Source organism: Carassius auratus, chromosome 3 (genome assembly GCF_003368295.1).
Source record: "Carassius auratus strain Wakin chromosome 3, ASM336829v1, whole genome shotgun sequence".
Lineage (NCBI taxonomy): Eukaryota > Metazoa > Chordata > Actinopteri > Cypriniformes > Cyprinidae > Carassius > Carassius auratus.
Window position 1 is genome coordinate 20871889 of NC_039245.1, and position 24401 is coordinate 20896289.

The 24401-nt window shown below is 36.7% G+C and overlaps 2 protein-coding genes and 1 long non-coding RNA gene across 6 annotated transcripts in view; 2 read left to right on the forward strand and 1 right to left on the reverse strand.

Moving 5' to 3' along the window:
• The first annotated feature begins 6 nt into the window (after window positions 1-6).
• On the forward strand, window positions 7-5906 carry LOC113050465 (uncharacterized). 3 transcript variants are annotated; one of them, XR_003276770.1, is made up of 4 exons: window positions 7-406; window positions 538-656; window positions 1342-1549; window positions 5355-5906. It is a non-coding gene; the product is annotated as an uncharacterized LOC113050465 (long non-coding RNA). The 3 variants fall into 3 exon arrangements; XR_003276769.1 differs by lacking the exon at window positions 5355-5906 and adding an exon at window positions 1840-1978 and having other exon boundaries at window positions 10-406; window positions 518-656; XR_003276767.1 differs by lacking the exon at window positions 5355-5906 and adding an exon at window positions 1840-1978 and having other exon boundaries at window positions 11-406.
• Window positions 742-7688, reverse strand: LOC113050407 (GRB2-related adapter protein-like). The gene is made up of 5 exons (XM_026213344.1): window positions 7366-7688; window positions 7192-7289; window positions 5913-6032; window positions 1813-1981; window positions 742-1523 (listed from the first exon to the last, which is right to left on the reverse strand). The coding sequence occupies exons 1-5, from the start codon at window positions 7441-7443 to the stop codon at window positions 1344-1346; spliced, it is 645 nt and encodes a 214-aa protein (XP_026069129.1). The 5' UTR covers window positions 7444-7688; the 3' UTR covers window positions 742-1343.
• Window positions 7689-11382: 3694 nt separating this feature from the next.
• Window positions 11383-24401, forward strand: part of LOC113050199 (epsin-2-like) — a 28432-nt gene continuing 15413 nt past the window's right edge. Inside the window, exons 1-2 of one of the 2 annotated variants that reach the window (XM_026212971.1) lie at window positions 11383-11722; window positions 20140-20916. In XM_026212971.1, coding sequence (XP_026068756.1) covers window positions 20328-20916 — 589 coding nt within the window. In that variant the 5' untranslated portion in view covers window positions 11383-11722; window positions 20140-20327. The remainder of the gene's footprint in view (window positions 11723-20139; window positions 20917-24401) is intronic. The other variant, XM_026212963.1, reaches the window with a different exon arrangement.

A 24401-nucleotide genomic window follows, 5' to 3' on the forward strand; every position in this document is an offset into this window, starting at 1 on the left:
TGTGAATTATGTGAATGTCCAGAGTCTGTAGAGCATGTTATAATTCATTGTCCTAAATATCAGGAAGAAAGACAAAGATTAAGATCACAATTAAAAAGAAAACAGTTAAGATTAAACTTAGAAGAAATCCTACAAAGAAGCTCAGGTGAAATATGTTTTAAATATGTATTTAGTTTCCTAAGGAATACAGGACTAATTAAAAGAATTTAGGTGTTTTTTTTATTGTTTACTTAAAAAAAAAAATATTTTTAGAAAGGTTAGAATCCAGTAGCACACCCCAGTCCAGCAGGTGGCGGTAATGCACTATTAAAGTTAGTTGCCAACCGCCAAAAAATTGAAAGAAGAACAAGAAGAGTGTCTAATCGCCGTTTAGTTTTGGGGACGTTTTTCGAGAGGCAGTTTAAAGGTAAAATGAGCAGATATGTCTTGCTTAGCGTTTAAATTATGTATAAGTTAATGCATAATACTTAATTTTTGAATGGTTTCTTTTTGTAATGGTGAAAAATGACCCAAAAAGGCGATGTTTCAACATTTCAGAGCTCGCTGCTCTAAAACCTTCACTATTTGGAGAAAAATCCTGGAATGTTTTCCTCTAAAAACCTTAATTTCTTTGCGACTGAAAACAGAAAGGCATAAACATCTTGGATGAGATGGGGGTGAGTAAATTATCAGGACATTTTTATTCTGGAAGTGAACTACACCTTTAAAGCAATATTCTAAAATCTAATTTGAAAAAAAATACAAATAAAAAAAAATAAAAAATAATTCCTTTTACAGTACTTTACAGCACATCAGAATGTCAAATAATGGAAGATGGGATGAGCCTCATAATTTCATATCAAGTTTAGTCATGTCCTGGCTTGACCAAATAGCCATATTAGGCTCTAACTGAAGACTATTGTGTTAATATTCATCTATTTTCAGTCATCATAATGCAACATTTATATAATCAAAAGAAAACAAGACAAAAACAGTTATGAACAATATATACACAGATCAAAAGTATAATAAATATAGCAAATAATAAAAAAGGATCAAAATTTGTAAGCAAAGTGCAGTGAAGATATATATAAAATTCAAAATCTCCATTTGCATTTTTTATGGACCAAAGGTCCAAAGAATGCAGGTGTTTTTTTTTTTGTTTGTTTTTTTTTGTATAATGGTGCTTGATAGTTTAGGGCATTTGGCCTAAAAAGCTGACAGTTGTCATCTTAGTGTCAACAGCATGATTATGTTTTAGTAACTGTGGCTAGATTGATCATTTGTGTCGCATTAGCACCATTAAATGATGCTAACAGTCGACTACTAATATTTACAAACAGTGCTGTTATTGTCCTTCAGAGTCAGCGATAGGTGGGCTTGACGTACTCGGGTGGGAAAAAGCCCACACGGCCGCGACAACAACCTTTCCAGCGCTGAGAATCAGAGCAGTCCAGCAGTTCTATGACATCACCCCGCAGGAAGTGCAGCTGGGAGTCGTGCTCTGGACTGAAGTCAAACAGGGCTTGTGCTTCATGGGGCCTCTGAAGGGAAACAATAACAGACAAAGGTCATTATTGTTTTGCTTGCCTTTACATTTTGTACATTTAGGTCCATTTGGATATCATACATTTTGGGCCTCACCATTACTATTACACCTGAGATAGTTGTTGTTGTTTCATAACTGATAAGTTTGTTTCTCCTGATGTGAACTGCATGTAATTTGGATAAATGGCAATCAAGTAATTGTTTAATTTACATGGAAAGTATGCTTGAAAGCCTGTGGTTGTTGTTGTCAAAAAGAAACGGCTGTATATTTATGTGTTGTCTTACCTTTAATGTATGTTCTGTTTCCTTCAGATAAACAGTCCTTTCCCTTGCTATGCTGTTGGTCTTGTAGAAGTCCACCAGCTGGTTTAAGGAAGGAAAGATCTCCTCCCAAACATAGTAATAGCCATCTCTGTCTTTTAACACCTTGAAATGCTGTACATGATCCCCATAGCTGGTCAGAGGAGACGGAAATGCAGAATAAGCACACAGCACTACAGAATATCAGAGTACTTACAAAATAAGCATTAACTAAGGTTCTGCAACATCCCGTTTATTGACTGCAGTTCTGTTGTGAAACAAAATTAATTTAAAAATGTATACAATTCATTACAATGGAAATATTAAAAAAATAGGTAATTCTTAAAAAAAAAAAAAGTGCACGCACACACACTTTTTGATGGAAACATTTCAAAGAAAGAATTTGCTGGGTTTTGAACAATCACGGCAGGTTCAGTACATCCTCTTTTTACATTTGAGGATCCGTAAGCAACTATACTTAATGCAGGTCAAACATTTCACAACAAATAGTCAGCATGTCTTCCAAATTTCAGTAAACCTTACAGCTTGTGACCGTAAATGTGAAATACTGTGCTTCCTCAAAAGATTCCTCCTTCGGAGAACAATGTAAGATATTTTGTATGAAAATTGTATGGTTGAGACCGTACCATAGGCTGCCAAGTAAATAACACTGTCAAGATCCAGAAAAAAATGAAAGACTTCATCAGAATCCATCTCCATCTGCCATCAGTGGTTCAACCATTATGTTATGAAGCGATGAGAATACTTTCTGAACATGAAGAAAACAAAAACAACAATTTTATTCAACCATTATTTTGTCAACAGTCTCCTCTGTGTCTCTCCATATCACTGTATGATATTCGGTATCAGCTGCGCCACAAGGATGCGGAAAGACTGGAAAGACTGTTGACAAAGGAATAGTTGAATAAAGTCGCTATTTTTGTTTAACCACTGATGGCAGATGGACCATTCTGATGATGTCTTTCATTCTTTTCTGGACCTTGACAGTCTGACTTACTTGAGAGTCTATGGGAGTGTCACAAGCCTCCCGGTTTTCATCCAAAATATCTTACATTTTGCTCCGAAGATAAACAAAGCTTTTACGGGTTTGGAACAACATGGTGGTAAGTGTTTAATGACGAAATTTAAATTTTGGGGTGGAGTATCCCTTTAAAGTCAGATTCTAGATGCTTCATTATGCAGTGCTATTTATTAAACTAAACACAAACACAGTCTTGAATTGAGTCATAAATGAGGTTGTTGTAACAGAAATAAGTCTAGCACAGTCAATCCACTTTGACGGCTTAATGGTTTCTGTGCATTATATGCTGGTGATGGGGTTTAGGTCATCGGTGAGAACAGAAGCTATAATTAAATAGGTAACACTTTAGAATAAGGTTCCATTAGTTAATGTTAGTTAACTACTTTCGTTAACATGAACTAAGCAAGAACAATCCTTCTACAGCATTTATAAGTCTTAGTTCATGTTAATTTCAACATTTACTAATGCATTATTTAAATCAAAAGTTGTGCTTGTTAACATTAGTTAATGCACTGTGAATTACCATGAACTAACAATGAATAACTGTATTTTCATTAACTAACATTAACGAAGATGAATAAATACAGTAATAAATTTATTATTCATTGTTTGTTCATGTTAATTAATACATTAACTAACATTAACTAATGGAACCTTATTCTAAAGTGGTACCATATAGATGTGCATGATTTGGTGGTTCGCTGAAAAACCTGTCATTTTTTCTCTCTGCTGTCAGTGTCACTGACAATGACCTACATTCATTGCTTAGACCTTCAAAGCTGTTGTGGTTTGTAGCAAGGCAGATACATCTTGCATGTGTTAAGGTAATAGCAAATGGCTGTGGAACATTGCATTACTGCTGTAACAAAGTGCTGTACTGCTGTACTGCTGTGTTTCTTTTGAATCACTATGAACGATAGTTTAATCATTTTATCGAGTGAACAGCCCAGTGGAATCTTGAGCTCCCCAATGCAGGATTACCTGCTTGCTTCATCACTGAAGATGACTGGCAGGCAAAAAAAATTCTGCTTTGATATAAAGTTCTAGACGTTTGGAGGCTCTAGACCAAATTCATCTTGAAGGCCCCCAATAAACAAACATGATTCCTAACCTTTTCATTTATAGAACTTTTTTTTTTAATATATATTTTTACTTTTACAATACTGGTCAAAAGTTTGGAAACATTACTTTTTTTAATGTTTTTGAAAGTCTCTTATGCTCATCAAGCCTGGATTTATTTGATGAAAAATACAGAAAATATTGTGAAATATTATTACAATTTAAAATAATGGTTTTCTATTTTACCACAGCCTCCTTTAAAATATAATATATTTCTTTGATGCAAAGCAGAATTTTCTTCAGCCATTACTGTAACATTTAATGATTAAAAAATTATCTTATACTATCCAGATTTATTTGATAAAAAATACAGTAAAAGCTTAATATTGTGAAATATTACATTTTTAAATGACTTTCCTATTTTAATATTTATTTAAATGTAATTTATTCCTGTGATGGCAAAGCTTAATTTTTAGTATATATTACTCTAGTCATCAGTGTAACATTATACTTAAGAAATTATTAAGCTTTTGTTTTTGTTTTTAGCATTTTTGTAGCATTATAAGTGTATTAACTGTCACTTTAGAGCAATTTAATGCATCCTGATCGAGTATAATAATTTATTTTAAAAAGGGGTATTGACCTCAGTGTACATAACCCAGACTTTGTGTATACTTTCTCAGTTATGTCATGAAAGATATTACAGAATGATTTGTTTATATCATTTTTTTTTACTTATTGTAAATTTTTGCCAGAATTTTAGTGAGTTACAAATGTAAAAAAATATTTAGATTAAAAAACAATCCAGGCTCCAAGCTTGAGTTGCCAACCAGACATCAAAACCAAGCAATGAAATACTCAACAGTTATGTTATTAAAAACTTATATATATATATATATATATATATATATATATATATATATATATATATATATATATATATATATTTTTTTTTTTTTTTTTTTTTTTTTTTAAACATGTCTTGCACAAGAAATACACTTAAGAGATACTAACAAGGTTTTTAATGAATATGATGAAACCTAAAAAGAGGAAGCTGACATGGCCAGACATTTGTCATATCTGAAAAGACCAGGACATCATCATAAAATGGTGGCATATATTGTATCAGAGAAAAACAGGAACATAAGTACTTGAGAAAATAAAATAATCAGAGCACTTGAGGTTTCCTATGTTCTCTTCCTGTTAACCCAGTTCAAACCTGGATGGCATTGGAAATTAATGCTCAAAGTCATCAAAGATTTACAGTTTTAAAATCAAAGGCATTCCAGGCATTTGCATTGCTCATTTTGCACCATGACCTTGATTTTATCTTTTATGGACATTCAACTAAAATGCTAGATTTAGATTTCATCAATCACATGGAGATCACACCTTTGTCAGTCTTATTATTAATCTGTGTCCGCAGACCACAATTTCTCAAGGAATGCATGCAGAGCTGTGTCCCACATTAGCCCTGGACCTGAAGACCAGCTGCCAATTCCACTCTTCATAGTGTGTTGTGCAGTCATTCAATCTCACAATATCCCAAGCCTGTTTTTCCACACCTGAGGCCAGCCCTCAGCTGATTATCCCAGCAAACTCGTTCCCAGACAGGCTTGCGCTCTGCCATCCAAACCCAACCCAACCATCAAGAATCGGACGGTAATGAGCCGGACAGAATAATAATGTGCTCCCAGCAACAGCGCACTTGATGAATTTTAAATGAAATCTCTGCTCTGACATAATAGCTTTCTGATGGCCTCATTTTTCAGACAACTTCTTCGTACATTTTCTTAAGCAGCAGGGGATATTGGCATCCTTGCAAAGTACGTCAGCTGGATTTCGATGGACCCTGTACAATTTTTCCTCATTATTCAATTTCTAGTTATGCTTTTATGAGGCAATGCAGCAAACGACAAATGACAGTGACCCCAACAACCGTGCAGTTGGTAGACTAGGCTAGGAATTCTGGGATGTGTCTTACCTGACCGACATGGAGAATTCTCCAGGTGCACTCTCACTCTCTCTTACTAAGAAGCTTCCACACGTCTGCTGGTGCAGTCGATTTTCGGCCACGTGTCTGGAGATACGGCCCACAAACCATCTGTGGGCGAGATAGAGGGGCACAGCAGCGCTATTAGACATTAAATAAACAGCTAGAAAGGTGCCGTTACTTAAATAGCATTGTGTATGTGTTTTATACAATGCATCAGTATGTGGGAAACTAATGGCAAACTAGAGGAAATTTGTCTTTAGCAAAGTTTGCTCATAAGCTGTTTCTGATAAAATTCTTAAATAACGTTTTAAATAATTAAGATATTTGAATGATTTTCAAAGAAGTCTCTTTTTAGGCTGCATTCATTGGTTACAAAACACAGTAACAACTGAAATATTATGACAATTTAAAATTGTCATAATTTGTCATAATATTTTAAAAATTCTATTTGAATATTAGAAATTCAAAATATTCCTCCGATGTTAAAGCTGAATTTTCAGCAGTCATTATTCCAGTCTTCAGTGTCACATGATCCTTCAAAAATCAGTCTAATATACTGCTTTGATGCTCTGCTGTTATTAATTATTCCTGATGTTCAGTTGTTTTTGGTGCTTAATATTTTTGAGGAAATCTGACTCACTAAAGGATAGAAAGTTCACAGAAAGAGAACATGTATTTGAAATATAAAGCTTTTGTGACGTTCTAAACATTAATGACACTTTTGATCAATGCAATGCCTCCTTGCTTAATAAAATGATTAACATCTAAATAAATAAATCACTAAATAAATAATCTTACTCCAAAGTTCTGAATGGTTGTGTATCATGGTATTAAAATATAAATACAAAATATAAATTAGCAAAAACTGTTTTCAACATCAATAATAATAGGATTTTTTTTTATGCTGTGTGTATGTTTACTGTGTATATGGCATATATCTGACATCATAGAGCTATAACATAATCATAAAAAAAACAGCTCAAATAATTTGGTCCTGGAAAAATTTGCTGAAAAATATTCGAGCTCATGCTGAAATTTCTCATACATTAATGTGATAATAAACTTTAGTATATTGGCATAAGCCAAATGTAAAAAAAATGTATGTGGTGTTTTTTTACTCCGAAAACCATCAGAGAAGCAGGCGACTCTGTTTAATCTCATTGAGGCCATTGAGATTAAAATCAACTAACGTCTGATCTAGTGTTAACCAACTATACCAACAGAAGTCAAATCAATGTTTTCCAAGGTTTACAGACATTGTACTTACTTGTGTGGCTTTAAGCTGATATAGTTTTTAGGTACATAGCCCTTCCTGTTCACCAACTCTGCAGTGTACCAGTTAGGATCATCTTCCATATTAGTGATCTAGTGGAAGAAAAAACAATAAGCCAATTCTAGCATTTGGCAAACAATCAGTCTGTATGCTACTGTATGCTCTTACCTTGAGTACGTCTCCCTTCTGAAAGCTAAGCTCGTCACTTTCCGTGGCACAAAAGTTGTAAAGAGCTACTGCTTCCATCCTGAGCTGGAGGTGAGGCCTGACCCCAGAAGATCAATGTAGCTAGACGTCCCACCACAGCAACAAAATACTGAAGAGAGGAAAGGATGAGACCAGAGAGCATCCACGCTGAAACAGATCGTCCAGAGACAGGCTCACTGTCAAACAGCGCTTCGTGATACATGAGAATGTGTGTGGGTCTAAAAGAGAGAGTGAGGCAGAAAAAGCATGTGGGAGGGAGGCAGGGGTGGCAGTTCCTGTCTCAGAGCGCTCTAATAGAAGGAAATACAGCTCTGTGAGAAACAGGAAAGTTGAAAAAATGATGGGAGGAAGACGAAAAGAATGGCCTCTTGAAAACTTCCCGTTATCAGAGAGCCGGACCTGCGTATTACAAGTGAAGAATAACACACATGTTTTCGCCTGACCGCTGTTTTATGAGCGATCTGTCACTGAGTATACCTGGTAAATCTGAGTAAGTTTAGACTTTTCATATTGCTAGCGCTCATGTGTTTGAAAATAGCTGGAGGTGAATCAAATCGGCTGTGGAGTTCATCTGAAAGAATTCATGTTTTAAAGAACATATATGTGTTTCAAGATGAGCAAACACCAAGGCTTTTACTGAACATCTCAACTGTTTCTCTATTGGGAGTGCTGTTTAGCACATGGCTAGATATTCACATGAATTGGTATTTTCTTTTGATACACCTTATTAAAACAAATTATTTTTGCACGTTTGCTTTTTTATAGTAAAATAGTTTTGATTAATACCTCTAGCTTTCACATTTTTTATTTTCCATCTATATAACTTCACCATTGTATTGATGATGATGTTTATGTTTGGTAAGACAGTAGATAGCAAGCTGTCATTTAGCAGATGCTTTTAGCAAACCTGAGGTTATCTATACACATATTTTCTTTAAAATTATTATTAACATTTTTATTGATTAAATAGGTCCTAGTACGTTTTATACAGGTATATGCATCTGACTGTATTTAACATGTTCTATGTGGAATTTATGGCCCTGTCTCAAATGGCACTTTTGTGACGTAATGCCGCTTTTACTGTCGGGTAGAAATCGAATTCAAAGAGTCTATCTTGGCATTGGCTATATGCACGAGGACTGTGATGGGACTCACTGCGCAGACAGTCATTATTGCTGTTTGAAGGAACACTCTCCAGGGTGAAGAAGAGCTGTTTACAAATTCCCTTTCAGAACATTTAATGTTTAGCCTTTAAAAAACACAGTTGCTTTATAAATCACTTAAATGTGATAAACCCACTCTATGTGAACAGTCAAAAGCACCTGACAAAACATTTTCCTTGACTTAAACTGTTACTTCAACTTGGAAACATTTTGCACCACAAAAGACAATCTGTGAATGTCACTTGCACTCAGATCTAAGATAGCATATGAATAACCGCTGTTGGTGTGATGCTTTTGATAGAAAGTTAAGATGCTTATACAAAGAAACATGTCTTCTCATCCATTAGCCTATAGCATAAATTTCATTTCTTATTTTCACTTTTTTTTGTCTTAGAGGAAACTGTTTGTGTGTGTGTTTCTATGGAACTTATTTAATATAATTACATTTAATATATTCATCTCTCTCTCTCTTTCTCTCTCTTTCTCTCTCTCTCTCTCTCTCTCTCTCTCTCTCTCTCTCTCTCTCTCTCTCTCTCTCTCTCTCTATATATATATATATATATATTAAATAAGTTCCGGAAAACACACTCGACAATATAAACATTTATGTGGGGGATAGAAAGAAAGACTTCCTGAGCACGAAACAAGGAAACCACAAACTGATGGTGACAGAGATGCACTGACGCCATTTTATACTCAAAGGATTGCTCATTTGACTGAGTGGCCTATGATTAATAACCACAACATTTACACTCTGATTTCAAAAGAAGTCATGCTATTCTGTGTCAAAAAAGATAAGAGTGAAACTTTCTAGACAAATCGTTTTTAAAAGTATAAACCAACACGACAATTCTGCCATCATTTACTCTGCCTCATGCTGTTTCAACCCTGTGTGACATGATTTCTTCTGTGAAAAGAGAGAGAGAGAAATAAAACTAGATATTTTGAGAAAGTTATCTTTGTTTTTTGTCCATACATTAGTAGTCAAGGGTAACCAAAACTGTTTGGTTACAAACTTTTCTCACAATATTCATATATGTCTGGAACAACATAAGGGGGAGTAAACGATGACATAATTTTGATTTTTGGGTGAATCATCATTTAAGGATGACTAAATAATTTGTAGTCATTGCATCTGTTACAGAATAAGTTATGTCTTACATCTAAACATTACAACATTATTATGATGCCCATTTAAAGGCTAAGTTGGTCTGTAAATCTGAGTTTCATTGCACCTCATTATTACTTGAACCTTCTTACTTTTCTTTGTGGATAGTACCATTAGATCATGACAATCTCACTGGGGTTGACTGATAAAAGAAATGAGAGGAACACCATTTTATGTCTAGAAGACGTGAAGGAAACTATGCTGACTGGGAGACATTTGGGTAAATGGAAACTACAGTTTTGTTTCACTGTGGGATGTCACATGCAGTTTTTGTATGCAGAAATGATTGCAAGCATCACGAAAGGGACCACACAGCTTAACCACACGGCTCTTTTAGGGTGAAAGACAGGGTTTGATCACTTTTAGAGGGAACAATAGTATTGTTTACCACATATTATAATTAATGAAATGACAATGAAGAGATGATATCTGGGTGTAAAACTGAGAATGATTAAATGATTTTAAAACTTGTGTCAATTCACTTTCCCCAAAGAGGGTTTCTCATTTCACACCTCTAAGAGAAGGTTAATCGTTACCACGCTGCCCCTTACTGGTCAACTCATGTCAATACTATGAAATCTCTAGTCTAATGTAGCTGACCTGACCGTAAGTGTATGCGTGACATTTCACTAAAAAAAAACTAATTTTATGCATTGAACTGTGCCCAAGAGTTTTATTTCTTACAGTCAGATATAAGATTCACATTGTACTTGATGTTTATAAGCAGTAAAATGGCATCATAGTTACTAAAACGCACGATTATGTTCATTCTGTAGTGTTTTACTGTTCCATCCTTGTCCGACTAAGTTCATAAACCTCAGTTGTCTTTTGTCTGTATTTGGTAAACCTCTGGTTTGACAGGGAAACTAAATCTATGTGTTCAAGTCTGTCTGTTCAAAGCAGAACCATTTTATTTTAAAACTGTAATCATTTTATGTTATTTCTTTCACCAAAAGAACAGTATAAAATATTTTACCTATGCATAAAACCTCCACATCATCTGCCTGTTTTGTGTTTGTTTGTTTTTTTACCTTAAAATCAAAGAAACTCTATTTTTCAAAAATACCAGTTACTACAGTTTACTACTGATAAGTGGTAACTTAGTATCCATTAGCGTAGGCCTGTGATATGTAACATGTCATAAAATAAAACAAAACAAACATTCTGGTTTCCTGGCTTTACCTTTATTTATTTACTTATAATAAATTATTAACTGTAACCGTGGTGTTTTGGTGGAAATTATGTAGCATTTTTTTGCAACAAAGGGTAATGTTATTGTATATTTGACTGTTATTGCAATTGTCCAATCTGAACATCTTTTTCTTCTACAGAGCTATTTTAAACATGATGAGAACATGAAATTTATTTCCTAGAGCAGTGCATCCCAAACATGTTCCTGAGGACCCCTGTATGTCTCCCTAATCAGACACACCCGGTTTAGTTCTTGCAGTCTCTACTAACGAGTGGATAAGTGGTATCATTGTTAGATAAGAGAGACATACAAAAAGTGCACGTTTGGGAAGCACTGTCGTAAACACATTCCACTTCTTGGCCACAGTCAGATGTGTCTAATTTAAACCCACTTGGGGGCCACATTCCGCCGATTTGATGGGTTTTGGGTAACTCAAGAGCACATATCTCACGATGGCGGAAAATGTGGGCTGATTTTAGTAAAGCAGCGCTTAATGGGTGTCTCGGTTGACTTTCATAGCCGTAAACAGGCTCGCAACAGGGATATTCGGGAAATAAAGAGTTTTAAGAATGAAGCCCAGTGAGTTTGGTCACACCCTTTGTCTCGTCTCGCCCCTCCTGAGGAGGATGAATGTGCATTCAGAGCGCCATGTTGAACGCTGTGGGTGTCACATACACAAGCCCATCACAACCATCGCGACCGTGTCTTAGAAAATAAAGTTTCTATATCTCTCATACGAGTAGTGTGTACTTATGCCGGGTGTTACCCCCGGTCATCATCGGCACAGGAGGTCTGGTAAGTTACTGTTTTTGTTTTCTAGTCGCTTCTCTCAGTGTGGCGATATCTCCACCGAGCACTACACTCATTTCGGCTTGAGGTTTCACTAATTCAGGTTGTTTGTACATATAAACACTTGAATAAAAATGAAGTTTTTTGTATATCTCGATTTACTTTGCGGTCGGAGAAGAATTTGAGCTATATTTGATTAAACTAGCAAGTTAGTCGGAGCATAGCCACAGTTAGCTAGCCTAAACGGCTAATACTTAAACTCACTTTATAGCTTTCAAAAGAGTCGATGTCCTTAAAAATAAAGCCCCAAACCAACACAGTTCGATGCGTTAACTCTAAAAACATTTTTAACAACATTGTATTAGTAAAATAAAATAGTTTAGTTTTTAAAAAGTTCTCCTACTTAACGAAAACTTTCGTCGTGGTTTCTGTAGCTTGCTAGTTAGCAAATAAACCTTAAGGTGGAAACGGTCTAAAGTCGTTCGTATTGCTTTATACATTTAGCATTTTAGTCTCTAATGGTAACCTACATTTTATTGGTTTGGTTGTGCTGAAGTTAGCTCGATATTTTAATACATTTGTAACCGGCCTTGTTTGGTTAAACTGTTGTTATCAAGCCTCGTTGGGATTATTTGTGTTTGTGTAACGTTAACGGAGATATATTTAAATGGAGCTGTAAATTCTTGTTTCCTATTCATCTCTGTAATCTCGTTCTATTCGGTATATAAGCTGTAAGTGTATTCGTATTAGGGATGTAACGATATCAAAATCTCACGGTACGATACAATTTCGATATTGACCTCACGGTACGATATTTATTGCGATATTGTGTAAAAGCTCACGGTATTGTTAAATAGCTCACGATAGTGTTTATGATGATAATAGCGAAAAAATACTGACATTTATTCTGCTTTTGCCAGTCAACAGGTAATTTATTGTTGTATTTATGGATCCATGACAACATAAACCCCTGATCACATAGTGCTTTTAAAGTGCAAGTTGTAGTCAGGAACATCAATATTCTGTATTATAATATTTGGTTGCATAACTGATTCTTCTGTGCAATGTTCAAGTTAAGAAGCAACTAGAACAATTGTAAACAATAGGGAATTCACTTAAAGTGCAAACAAAGAACAAGTTAAGTCAGGTTTAAATGTGCAAGGCAAATAAAAGCAGTCTTTTAAAACTGGTATTTAGGAACATAACTTAAACTTAAATAAAATAGTCAGTCAAAAAGCCTTTAAAAAAAACACTGACCTATCATTTAGCTTATGTTCACGTTTTTCATCAGAAAGATCAAAATATCTACATTGCAAGGGAGAAGAAAAAAAAAAACAGTAAAAATAATCCTTAACAGTCTGGCAAAAAGCCTTCAGAAAAACACTGAACTATCCTTTAGCTAATGTTCAAGTTTTTCTTTAGAAACTTTCTTTTCCGCTACGAACTCCCAAACTGACTCAAATGATTCGCGATCCCGCTCCGAACTCCCGAACTGATTCAAATGATTTTCGATCCCCAAACTGACTCAAATGATTCGCGAACCCGCTTTGAACTCCCGAACTGACTCAAATGATTCGCGAACCCGCTACGAACTCCCGAACTGATTCAAATGATTCGGGATCCCCAAACTGACTCATGTTGCTTGTGTTTCCTGTGTTGTATCGCAGTTTACTGTGGCAGTGCTTGCACATAGTCCATTGTCTGTCCACCACCTTCTCTCCTTTTGCGTTTTTTGACACGGCGAAACCAAAATGTTTCCAGATATCTGATTTAAAAGCTGCAGGGGCTGGCACGATCTCAACTTCGGTTTTGTTGTTTTCATCCAGTATCGCTGTCGGCCATGCTGTGAGCTTGTGTGGACAGCGTGCAATCCTATTGGCTTAACAACGGTTGCTGTGACGACGCAGCGCAAAGGATCATGGTATATGTAGTTAACAATGATTTGTTCCGCGGGACTGTGTTTATTCCTCTTGCTTTTTGGCGGAGACCTGTCCTTTTAATATTGTAACCCAACCACGACGATATCTAGACACGTTTACCACCGCGATAGCGCGATATCGTCAATATCGTTACATCCCTAATTCGTATAGCTATAGTATCTTACATAAATATTTGAGCACGACTTAACTTTGGTTAAGTCAGTCCTTTCTTAAGATATTCACCAAACACTTTCTTTCTGTTTACATTTATGGTATTGCTAGATTAGTTTATCGTGGGTTTTGTTTGCGAGGTTACTGTGTGCACAAATGCCTTTCTTAAGTTTTGGTAAAGATGGGTTTGTGGTTTAACCAGTTTGTTTTGTCGACACTACAAAGATTGTGGACAGCGTGCCCGGTCAGAACCGTTTTATCACCATAATAACAGAGATTTCGCAGTTCCTCCTGATTTCTTGCTGGACACACCCGTGATTGAGGGGAACCCTTTTCTGTTGTTTCTGTGATCAATTTCTGTAGCATATGCATCTTCATTTTTCAGTGTTTTGCTTCCTGCAATTAGACAAACAGAGTCTCTAGAGGAGAACCATGCAAGTGGCGATCATCTGCCTTTATTTAGCCACTGAAGTGGAGTTTACCATTTATCATGTCTTTTCTTACAGATTTAGTGCCTGAACGTACCATGGTATTGGAAACATTACATGTTGAGTAATTTCTGTAGTATTATTTATAGGAAGCCGTTGACTTGAAGTGGCAGAACTGGTTGGTTTACCTGTGAGCAGAATGCCGTTCTCACAAGCGCTGGCTTATATAACATCCACCTTTTTCAGTTCACCTGAATTCTATGGAGAAATTCAAGATGTGGGCATTTCCCCCCATTTCCCCTTCTAATTCTTGTAGTTTTTTTAGCATGCAAAGTCTTTACTGTTTTTTTTTCCCTGCTAGATTCGTTCTGCCACCAAACATCCTTCCTTAGCGATTCAACAATGGATCCTTAAAGACATGAGACATGCTGGCACTTGCCATGCTCGCTATCTTTTGTTTGGATTGCGTCATATCGGGGTAACCTGTCCTCCACAGCTGTAAGGAACTTGGTCTTGGTGTTTCATTTGCAGGAATCGTATCAAAGTCCTTTTAGGCAAGTCGTACCACTCAGCCACCATCTTGGCAATGCCTCCGGTCAGCTATTTCAGACTAACAAGACCAGGCTCCTATCTAAATAAATGGGCATAGAGACATAACTGCACTTTCACTGGTCACTGGGACATAAAAACTGCATGTATAGAAACAGCAGTAAAATATGATAAAAATCGCTGAAAAATTTTGATGACTTTGCCCCAAAATAAGGTTTAAAATGCCCTTTTCCCCACAGGTTATACTTTTACTACGCATGCACAAGAGTTCCTCAACTGTGCGCTACGTCAGTGGAACCAGACGATAGGCTTAAATGTTTGCTGGCTTGACTGTTAAAAGCAGATGATTGGCTTTCCAGCGGGAGGGGCGGGACATGTGCATACAACCGCCATCTTTTTTTCTGTTACGGGTTTTCCTTGTATAGTTATATTGAGGATTGAGGAAGTGGCATGTCTCTTATAAATTTTCTCTGTTTGAATTCATTGCAAGGGCATCATGCGGCCGGATAATTCAGTGACAAGGAGTTACAGCACGCTGCGCTCCACATAAAAAAGTTCCAAGCACAGAGAAGAGTATTTTAATGCATAGAGTATTATATCTGTGTGATAGTTTGAGCTTTTTCGTTTTACATTTTGGTTACTGTGAGCATGAAGAACAATTCATAGTGCTCTCTTACTCCAGTTTTGTGATCGAACACACACCCCATAGAAAGTAACATGCTTTAGAAACAGCACTAAAATCCAGCAAGATTTTTTTTTATGCAAAATTACTGATCATTCTCTACAGATCAAGTATAATAATAGGAATAGTGAATCATCTTGGATAAATTTTCATTTGTCTTGATCAGGTAACTAAACGCGACATGCAGTTTGATTGCTGAATGGATGACAGCCGCAGCGGAGTGAAGAAATTACATGAACTTAATAATAAAAATAATAATAATAAGTTTTATTTATATAGCGCCTTTCCAGAGCTCAAGGACACGTTACAATAAACAAACAACAATAAAGGCAATTGACAAAGACAGCAGACAGAACAACAATAGGCAAATGAGAATGCAAGTACAGTAAGTGAGAATTCGGTAGATGGGGCAGCAACCAGCAGAGTTATAACACAGAATAGTATAATCACAATATTGGATTTTTATTCAGTCTAGTCTGACTGATACCCTGATCCAGCAGAAAATGCCAGTACCGATACTGAATATCGGATCGGCACTCCCCTACTCTCTAGAATGAGAATTCCCCTCCCCCTGTAGTTGAGTAACCAAGTAGCAAATCATGACTCATTGATGTGACGTAATGTTGTACCCAAAGCACATTTTTCAATAGGAAATTAATGAATGAGATGCTTTATATTGTATTGCTGTTAGGCCTGTCACGATAATTAACCATCTAATCGCAATTATTGGATCTAACAACCGCGATTATTGTGCTTTTTATATTGCTCAAATGGGAGTTATACACCAAAAGAAACAGAAGAGCACCAGTTTGCTTTTCATGCAACATGTAGCCTATATCATCTAAAGCCATTTCGTATCTTAATGTGAGGGAGGGACAGAATTATATTTACATTTAAGTTTACAGAAAAGTGATCTTCCTCCTGCTGCAGCTGTAGTTATTCTCCAATCCGTTCTGTTATGACAGTCAGCATGGTAAAACTCTCTCTCCAAGATGAAATATTCCCATTATAATACTAGATAAAGGTCTGGGGATTCGTATAAAATGACATCTTGCTGGAGTTTGTTGCTCTCCTTTTTCTTCTCTTTGATTGGACTGTGTGGAGTGCAGCGTGCTGTGACTTATGTTGCTTCAAGCACATCATTCTGCACCATAGATGTGCATAAGATCTTTGTGCCACTCTGTTTGAAGCATTTCACATTATCAAAGTTTTGCACGCAGAAAGACTTTTAGAAGTTAGTTTTTTTCTTTGTAATGTAGAAGTGTTTTACTAAGGGTAAAAAAAGTGGCCATACGTTCCACAAACACCGTATTGATATTCTGAAGTAGTGTAGAGGAAAAAAAATAGCAATGGTGTTGGATCGATATTGGCCGATTCTTAGAATTTGGAATGATCTTTGTAATCTTACACTGCAAAATAATTAAAAAAATAAATAAAAGATAAATATTAGGACCCACACAGACCACAGGTTGAGCAGCCCCTGCTGGCTCCACTAACACCTCTTCCAGCAGCAACCTAGTTTTCCTAGGAGGTCTCCCATCTAGGTACTGACCAGGCTCAGCCTTGCTTAGCTTCAGTGGTCATCCAGTCTTGGCCTACAGGGTGATATTGCTGCGGCATCAACACAGGAAAGAAAACAGGCAGGAAAACTGTCATTCAAGCAAAGATCCCATTAAATGGCGTGAATGACAGTTTTCCTGCCTATGTTTGTATGTATATATATATATATATATATATATATATATATATATATATATATATATATATATATACACACACACACACATGTAATTATTATTTTGTTTTTTTTTCTAAATAAGAGAATTTGTGTTTCCTTTGTTGGTGGTATTCAGCAGTTTTCTGAATAAGTAATTGATTTTTGAGTGCACTAAGTTCCTGCAGTCTAAAGGGCCATTCAAATAGAACACCTTTCTTCAACTTTCTAATTTTTTCCCCTATGTATACATTTCAAACACGCAGAACCTTGCACATGAAACTGTTCTAAAAGTTTAGTGTTTAAAAACATTTGCTAGACCTTTTTCCATTCCACTATTTGCATTTGTGTATTGCTTCTAATTGTGCTTAACTAAAATTTACAAGGGTTTTTTTTTTCATCTTTGTTTTAAAGGTAAAATTAGCTGTCATATAAAAACTGCTCCATTCTCTCTGCTATTAAAGAGAAAAATATTGTTTGCAAAATATTGAAGGTGATTTCATGGAGGTATTCAACAGTTCTCAGATTAAGTAAGTTCAGTAGAGATCTGATGTTGATAAAACACTGCTGATTCCCCAAAATGTTTATAACAGCATTTCCATGTAGTGCAAGAGGTAGGAGTGTGCCATATCATACAGTCCACAATAATACCATTTTTACTTTAATAATACAAATTTTACATGATAAAAAAAAGTGTCGTATCAATGATATAGGGATGCAATCATGTATGGTGAATCTACATTCACATTCAACCATCTGCCTGAGGCCAGTGTAAAAAGAAGGCCTGCGCATCACCATGAAATCGTATCAATTGAACAGGTTTTAAGACTTGACAATTTAAACATTCAAAACTGTTTAAAGCATTCAAACAGAAGATGCAGAAAAACTCAGCCGAGAGTTTGCACGCTGTGTGTGCACCGTGCAAACACCAAAACTAGTGCTTCCTCCCATGCCTGAATGAACTTATACAGCTCGCCAGTTTAAACATTCAAGCAAAAAAAAACTTAATTCAGCAACCACGCACTGTTCAGTGCGTACAGTGTGCATGCAGAGACCTGCGTCTGGAGCCCTTTAACACTGAATTAAGTTTTGTCTCTTCTTGCTCTTGAAATGACAATTACATACAAATTTGTCACTTTGAAAGTGTTCTCGAAAACATGGTCAGTTATGTCTTAAGTGAAAGTAAACACTTGCGAAAGAAATGGAATGTGTATGATATTGTATGTATTATCTCTTAAAGTGATCGCGCCTAATTTACTAGCTGCTTTCAGTGTCCTTAATGTTATTCCAAGAAATTATGTGGGATAAAACCACTCACTGCTCTTTACTGAATTACTTTGTTTTAACAAGAATTAATCTATATTTAATTTATACAGTAAAGATTATGCAATGCTATTTACATTTTTATTCAGTTTCTGTACCTGGACACCTACCAACTTGAAAAAAATGAAACATTATTCAATTTGTATATTTGTGCTATTTACACAATTTTAGAAAAGAGCCCAGCAGTAAAACCTGCCCCACAAAACCCCAGCTACGGCCCTGGACACCCATTGGTCTGCTTCAAGTCGAACACACAGCTGCTGCTGTGACTTATGACAATAGATTTACTCTTCAAATGAGGTTGTCTGTCATCGATGACAGTAGCTCATTGGAACAGGATTGAAAATGCCCTTAATTTTGTTTGCACTAATAAATGCTTCTGTCTGCCATCTGCAATCAGCAATAAAACGTTTTTCCATGTTTTTTTTTTTTTTCTATATCCTCATAAATATTGTCATCGCATATAATCATAAAATATCGGGATATAGTTTTGATGCTATGTCGCCCACCCCTAGCAACAGTAGTACCCAATGCAGATCGGGTACTATAGTACTTTTCTTTGTTGAAGCATTTACATCTTTTAAAGTCCAATAGTGTTACTTGAGCCGATTTCCTGGACTGGTTTCATAGTAGAAAATGGTAGAAAAGAGAGAGCCAGTGCTGCTCACAGGACTTGTTATGCCCATTCTCTGGCGCTGCTTCAAGACCGATCACTGAGACTCCTTGATATTGGCAGGACATTGCCAGACCTGTTCTTTTAGTATGAAGGGGGCCATCCTTACACAGACCAGGGCCTGTGTGCTGGCTTCCTGGGCCCCCGTCACAGTGAGCTTTGTTCCGGTAGTTGCCCTTCTCTTCCTCTGATATGCTGGACCTGAACTGGTCATTAAAGCAGCAGATGTTTCATTAGGCCACGGCTGCATTCATGTGTATGCGGGCTTGGGGGAGCGGCAGTGGGGGGTTGCTCGTAAGCCAGTGCTCTATTGGCTCCTCTGCAGCAGAACAGGAGTCAGATTTCAGTAGCTTTTAATGAATTTATAGGAAGGGTTGAGATGTTTTCTTAGCGATCGAAGCGTCACGTTGTGCTCAGGACAGGAAGCTTAGATTTAGTATGACTTTGATTCTTCATTTGTGCTTGCAGACACAACGGACGTGTTTGAGTTCAAGCATAGACTGAGTATGGTGCAATTACTTTTGGGAAATAAGATGTCTTCCCACATGAGTGTTATGTTACTGTAAAAGATGAGTAATAGGAAGCACTTCACTCACTAAGCCGCCCTTCTGTGTGAACATGGTTATGTTTTACACCATGTGTACCTGGGTGGTTTAATGCTTTGAAAAGGTATCAGCTGTGATCCATGTCTCTATCTGAATTGTGGTGTTATCTGAAGGAGCTGCAACTGCAGTTTGATAATGGACCATTAAACTTCTGTATGTACATTTTGCAATTTACCATGTTTATCAACATAATCACTATTTTTGTTAAATTGGTTTAGGAAAGAAAAATGATTATTATAAATGCTTTTAATGTGCTCTATAATCTATATTACATGTAGTCTAATTTGCTTAGCAACTATTACTAGCTTCTGGTTTGAACCTTTTCCGTTTCTCTCTGACATTTTGGTTTTGTGTTTCAGGTAATGGAGGAATTCATCGAGCTGGCTTCCTTCACTCTGTGGAAATGTTTTTAGCAGGCGCAGAGTAGCACAGAGAAACTGTTCGAACCAAGAACGTGTTTTGAACTATTGCACAACCGACTTCTTTTTTAGTTAAGCAACACTGAGTTTACTTTCAATTCTCAAGGATTTTAACACTACACGCCACCATGCCAACTATTCGGAGACAAATGAAAAATGTGGTTAATAACTATTCAGAGCCAGAGAAGAAGGTCAGGGAAGCGACTTCCAATGACCCGTGGGGCCCCTCCAGTTCTCTGATGTCAGAGATCGCAGACCTCACTTACAATGTGGTGGCCTTTTCGGAGATAATGACTATGATTTGGAAGAGGCTGAACGACCACGGCAAGAACTGGCGGCATGTGTACAAGGCTCTGACGCTGCTGGACTACCTGATCAAAACGGGTTCCGAGCGAGTGGCCCTCCAGTGCAAAGAAAACATCTTTGCCATACAGACACTCAAAGATTTCCAGTATATCGATCGGGACGGCAAAGACCAGGGCATCAACGTCAGAGAGAAGTCTAAGCAGCTGGTCGTGATGCTGAAGGATGATGACCGTCTGAAGGGCGAACGCTCTCAGGCCCTGAAGACTAAGGAGCGCATGGCACAGGTGGCCACCAGTGTGGGCAGCAACAATCAGATCAGCTTTGGACGTGGCTCCAGCCAACCCAACCTCTCCACCAGCTACTCAGAGGAGTATGGCAAGTCTGAGGGCTCACCTGCATCATATCATGGATGTAAGTTTCTTTAGCTTGTTAACTTGCCAGGCATGAGTTCTACACACATTTTTTGTTGCTGACTGTGGGATAAAATAGTATTAAATATGGAAAACTGCTGTGAACATTTTCAGCTCAAGACAAATTATATTAGCTTAAATATTTAATAAACACATGTCAGTATCGTCTTATCTAGGTATCTTAGTATCAAGTCCCCCCGATATAACTTTTAGATAGGTACTCTTAGTTTTGTGAATCATTTTGAAAATATCGTATTTACTTTTTAACATGAATGCCACCACGGTAATAATTATGGGTGGAAATCTCAACCTTAAACCCCCGGTTTCCGAGTTGGGTGTGTTCAAATATGACGGAACTATTCCAACTATGTAACTATTCCATTTACAGTGCAGTTCATAAATTAAATGCAAATATTTAAAAAAAGCAAAAACACAACTAATGCGCACAAAGTATTCATAATTTTATAGAAGTATGTTGAAAATCTTTTGCTGAATTTTTGGACTCTGACCATTAGGGCTGGGTAAAAAATATTTATCTCGATTATAATCGGTTCTCATTTTTACGAAACTATAATCAGCCCCAACTGAACTTCAGGACAACAAACACAAAGCGCACATGAACGTCTGTCAGTGCATGAGTTTCATGCATCTAATATGTACTGCATTCCAATCGGCATCAACAAAAGTATATCTAAAGTAAAACACGGCGGGTGGAAGCACAGACTGTCAAGCAATGTGTTCTTGTCTCACAGCGCAAATTCTGTACAAAGAAGCCCACCACATCTCTAGCGCACACACGTGCCATATGTGCGAAAAATAAACAAGCTCCGAATCGATTCTGAAATATTCCAAATCGTTGAAGAGAGAATTGCAATGCATCGTAGAAACAATTTTTTCTCCCACCCCTTAAAATTTATTCCCATTAAAAAAATTTGAAATCATTTTACCATCACAAATAAATAAATATGTTTTTAAAATATAATTAAAAAGGAAGTAACAACTGTAATCAACAGGGCACTCATTATTCTGGGAAGTTTGTGTGCATTGGGAATCATGTTTTTAAAATAAATCCAAGGTAACACTCATTTTACAAACAGCACACAGAGAAAATGACAAATATGACAGTGGGAAAATGCATAAAGCGCAGCATAATTTGAAATCATGAGTTTAAAGTTTAAAGCATTCAATTCACACATACTGACCGTCACAGAACGTGATCATGCTGGATAAAAATGCACACTTCACTAGATCTCACAGCTGGATTCGGATAAGTTTGTGAAATGTAAATATTTGTTAGTCATTCAAAGATTTGATTAGCTTAATGCTGATGGCAAACAAGAAAGTATTATAATGTTTTCCTTTTTATTACTAATAATATAAAAGCAATTGTTATAATACTTTGTATACATTAATTCCTTTTGTTTAACTGTTCTATCTGATTATTAGACAGACTTCTATTCGTATTAGACAGAATTGTTAACCGTAAACGAGAGAGTGTGATCACTGTGTGCGCTCAGGCGCTGCCTTTCTCAGCGCTGTCAAAATAAAAGTCCCACCTAGAACAAATTGGCCAAGCCGAAAAACTTATCAGCCGATTTTTCAAATATCGGTGATCGAGTGAAAACTACTCTTTTAAAAGTATTTTGTATGTTTTTGTAAAGCAAGATTTAAACAAAAGAGATGCATTATCATTAAGTTAACCATTGTATTAAGACTGGTATCAGGATCAGTTGCTAACTGGTACAACCGCTGCTACTCTGAAACTGAAGCTTTTTTAAATGCTACAGGCTACATTATTCTTGAAGACCATATTATGAACTTTACCAACAATAAAAGGTTGGTAGCCTGCTGATATTTCCCTTTTATGTCTGAAATGTTGCTGTTAATGGCAACAACTGAATCTGTGCTGGTTTTTTTGTAAAAAATAAACTTGAATTCTTTTTAAGAATCTCTGCACACCTGGAGCTCAGACTGCATGGTGCAAATTCTTTACTCTGCTGACCAGGAAACTGCTTGTCTGCTGTTACCCTGCAGGAGACACATCCCTGCAGCACTGAGTGGCTGTACGCCTGTCCCGGACAGCTGCGTGCCATTCACGCCCCACCCCTTTCCCTTAGATCGATACAGGAAGACAGAATTCCTGATATCCCAGGGGTCTTTTTCTCTGCCCTGTGCTTCACGGAGGAAGCTGCATATGTCTCTCATCATTTTCTTTTCCCTACTACCTCCTGCCTCTCTTTATACAGAATTTGATAATCTGCTCTGAGCAAGTCAGCCAGTTTCATTTAATCACAATTCAAATTCTAACCATTGGAGTAATTTCATTTTTCTTTTTTGTGACCTTCTCCTAGTGTTCTTTTGTCATCAATTGCATTAATATGTTGGATTTAGGATTAGATGTCAAATATGAAAAGTGTATGGGAAGCTTGATAGCATGAAAAACTAACAAAAAAGAAAAGCTGTATTGTTAGCAGGAGTGTTTTTCATTCCTCTGCTACTTTCCTGGTTTCACCAGAAAATGTAAATGGGCTCTCTGTCAGAAGATGTAATTCACACTTCATCAGATGGAAGAAAAGTAGGATATAGTTCTAAACCTTAAGATGTTATTTTGTTGGTTTGTGAAATTTAGTTGTATGACGACAAGCTTTTGATTTATAAAAATTTTCTGTCATTCAGTTTTCCTGATATACAAACCTATGGTTTGGTATTCAGGGATCGTGCTGAAGGAATAGTCATAAAGATTGATATTTGTGATATTAATTAATTTTCTTTCATCCATTTGAAAGTCTATTAATCACTATTTTCAAGTCTTAAAGGTGCATTAAGCAAATTTTGCCAAACAATGTTGATATTTCAAATCACCAAAACAAACATTCCCATACCCCAACAGGACCTTGCCTCGCTAATATCCGTCCTGTGCGCTCTGTGCAATCTTCTCCCTTTTATTACTAGACTTGCCCCTTGCTGCTGATTGGCAGCAAGTGTGTTTTGGGACTCTGTGGTCGGAAGTGTTTTTCAAATATTGCCTAGTGCAATGAAGAGACACTGTCGGTTTATATGAGTAGATTTCATGTACGCTTTTATTTGTATATAACCATCAACTCACATACACAGTATCTGGCGTCTAAAGATCACTACACTGACTGCAGTGAGAGAGCACTATGAATTAGGGCTGCACGATGTGTTGTTTAAGCATCGATATCGCTATGTACGATTCCACGATAGTCACATCGCAGGATGTGCGATGTGGGCTGTCGTAGTTGATCTGTTATTCATTAGCTGTACATGCCAGCTGCTCCTCGGCCCTTGACGAATGTGATTCGCGGATTAATTGCACATCTTAACCATCATAGAGTGAAAGTTTATCATTGACAGGACTGAAAAAAACATGCAAGTTTAATAGGGCAGAGAGAGAGCGTGCGCGAGAGAGACCGAGAGAGACAGACAGACAGAGAGAGAGAGAGCGCCTATTAATTGAGCAATTGA

What these genes read in the sequence shown, in the direction of transcription:
- LOC113050407 (XM_026213344.1), bottom strand. Translation starts at nt 7,443, where the DNA reads ATGGAAGCAGTAGCTCTTTACAACTTTTGTGCCACGGAAAGTGACGAG. An exon ending in AGAAGGGAGACGTACTCAAG is followed by an intron (nt 7,290 to 7,365) that starts GTAAGAGCATAC and finishes TTCTTCCACTAG; the next exon opens with ATCACTAATATGGAAGATGA. An exon ending in AAACAGAACATACATTAAAG is followed by an intron (nt 1,524 to 1,812) that starts GTAAGACAACAC and finishes GTTTCCCTTCAG; the next exon opens with AGGCCCCATGAAGCACAAGC.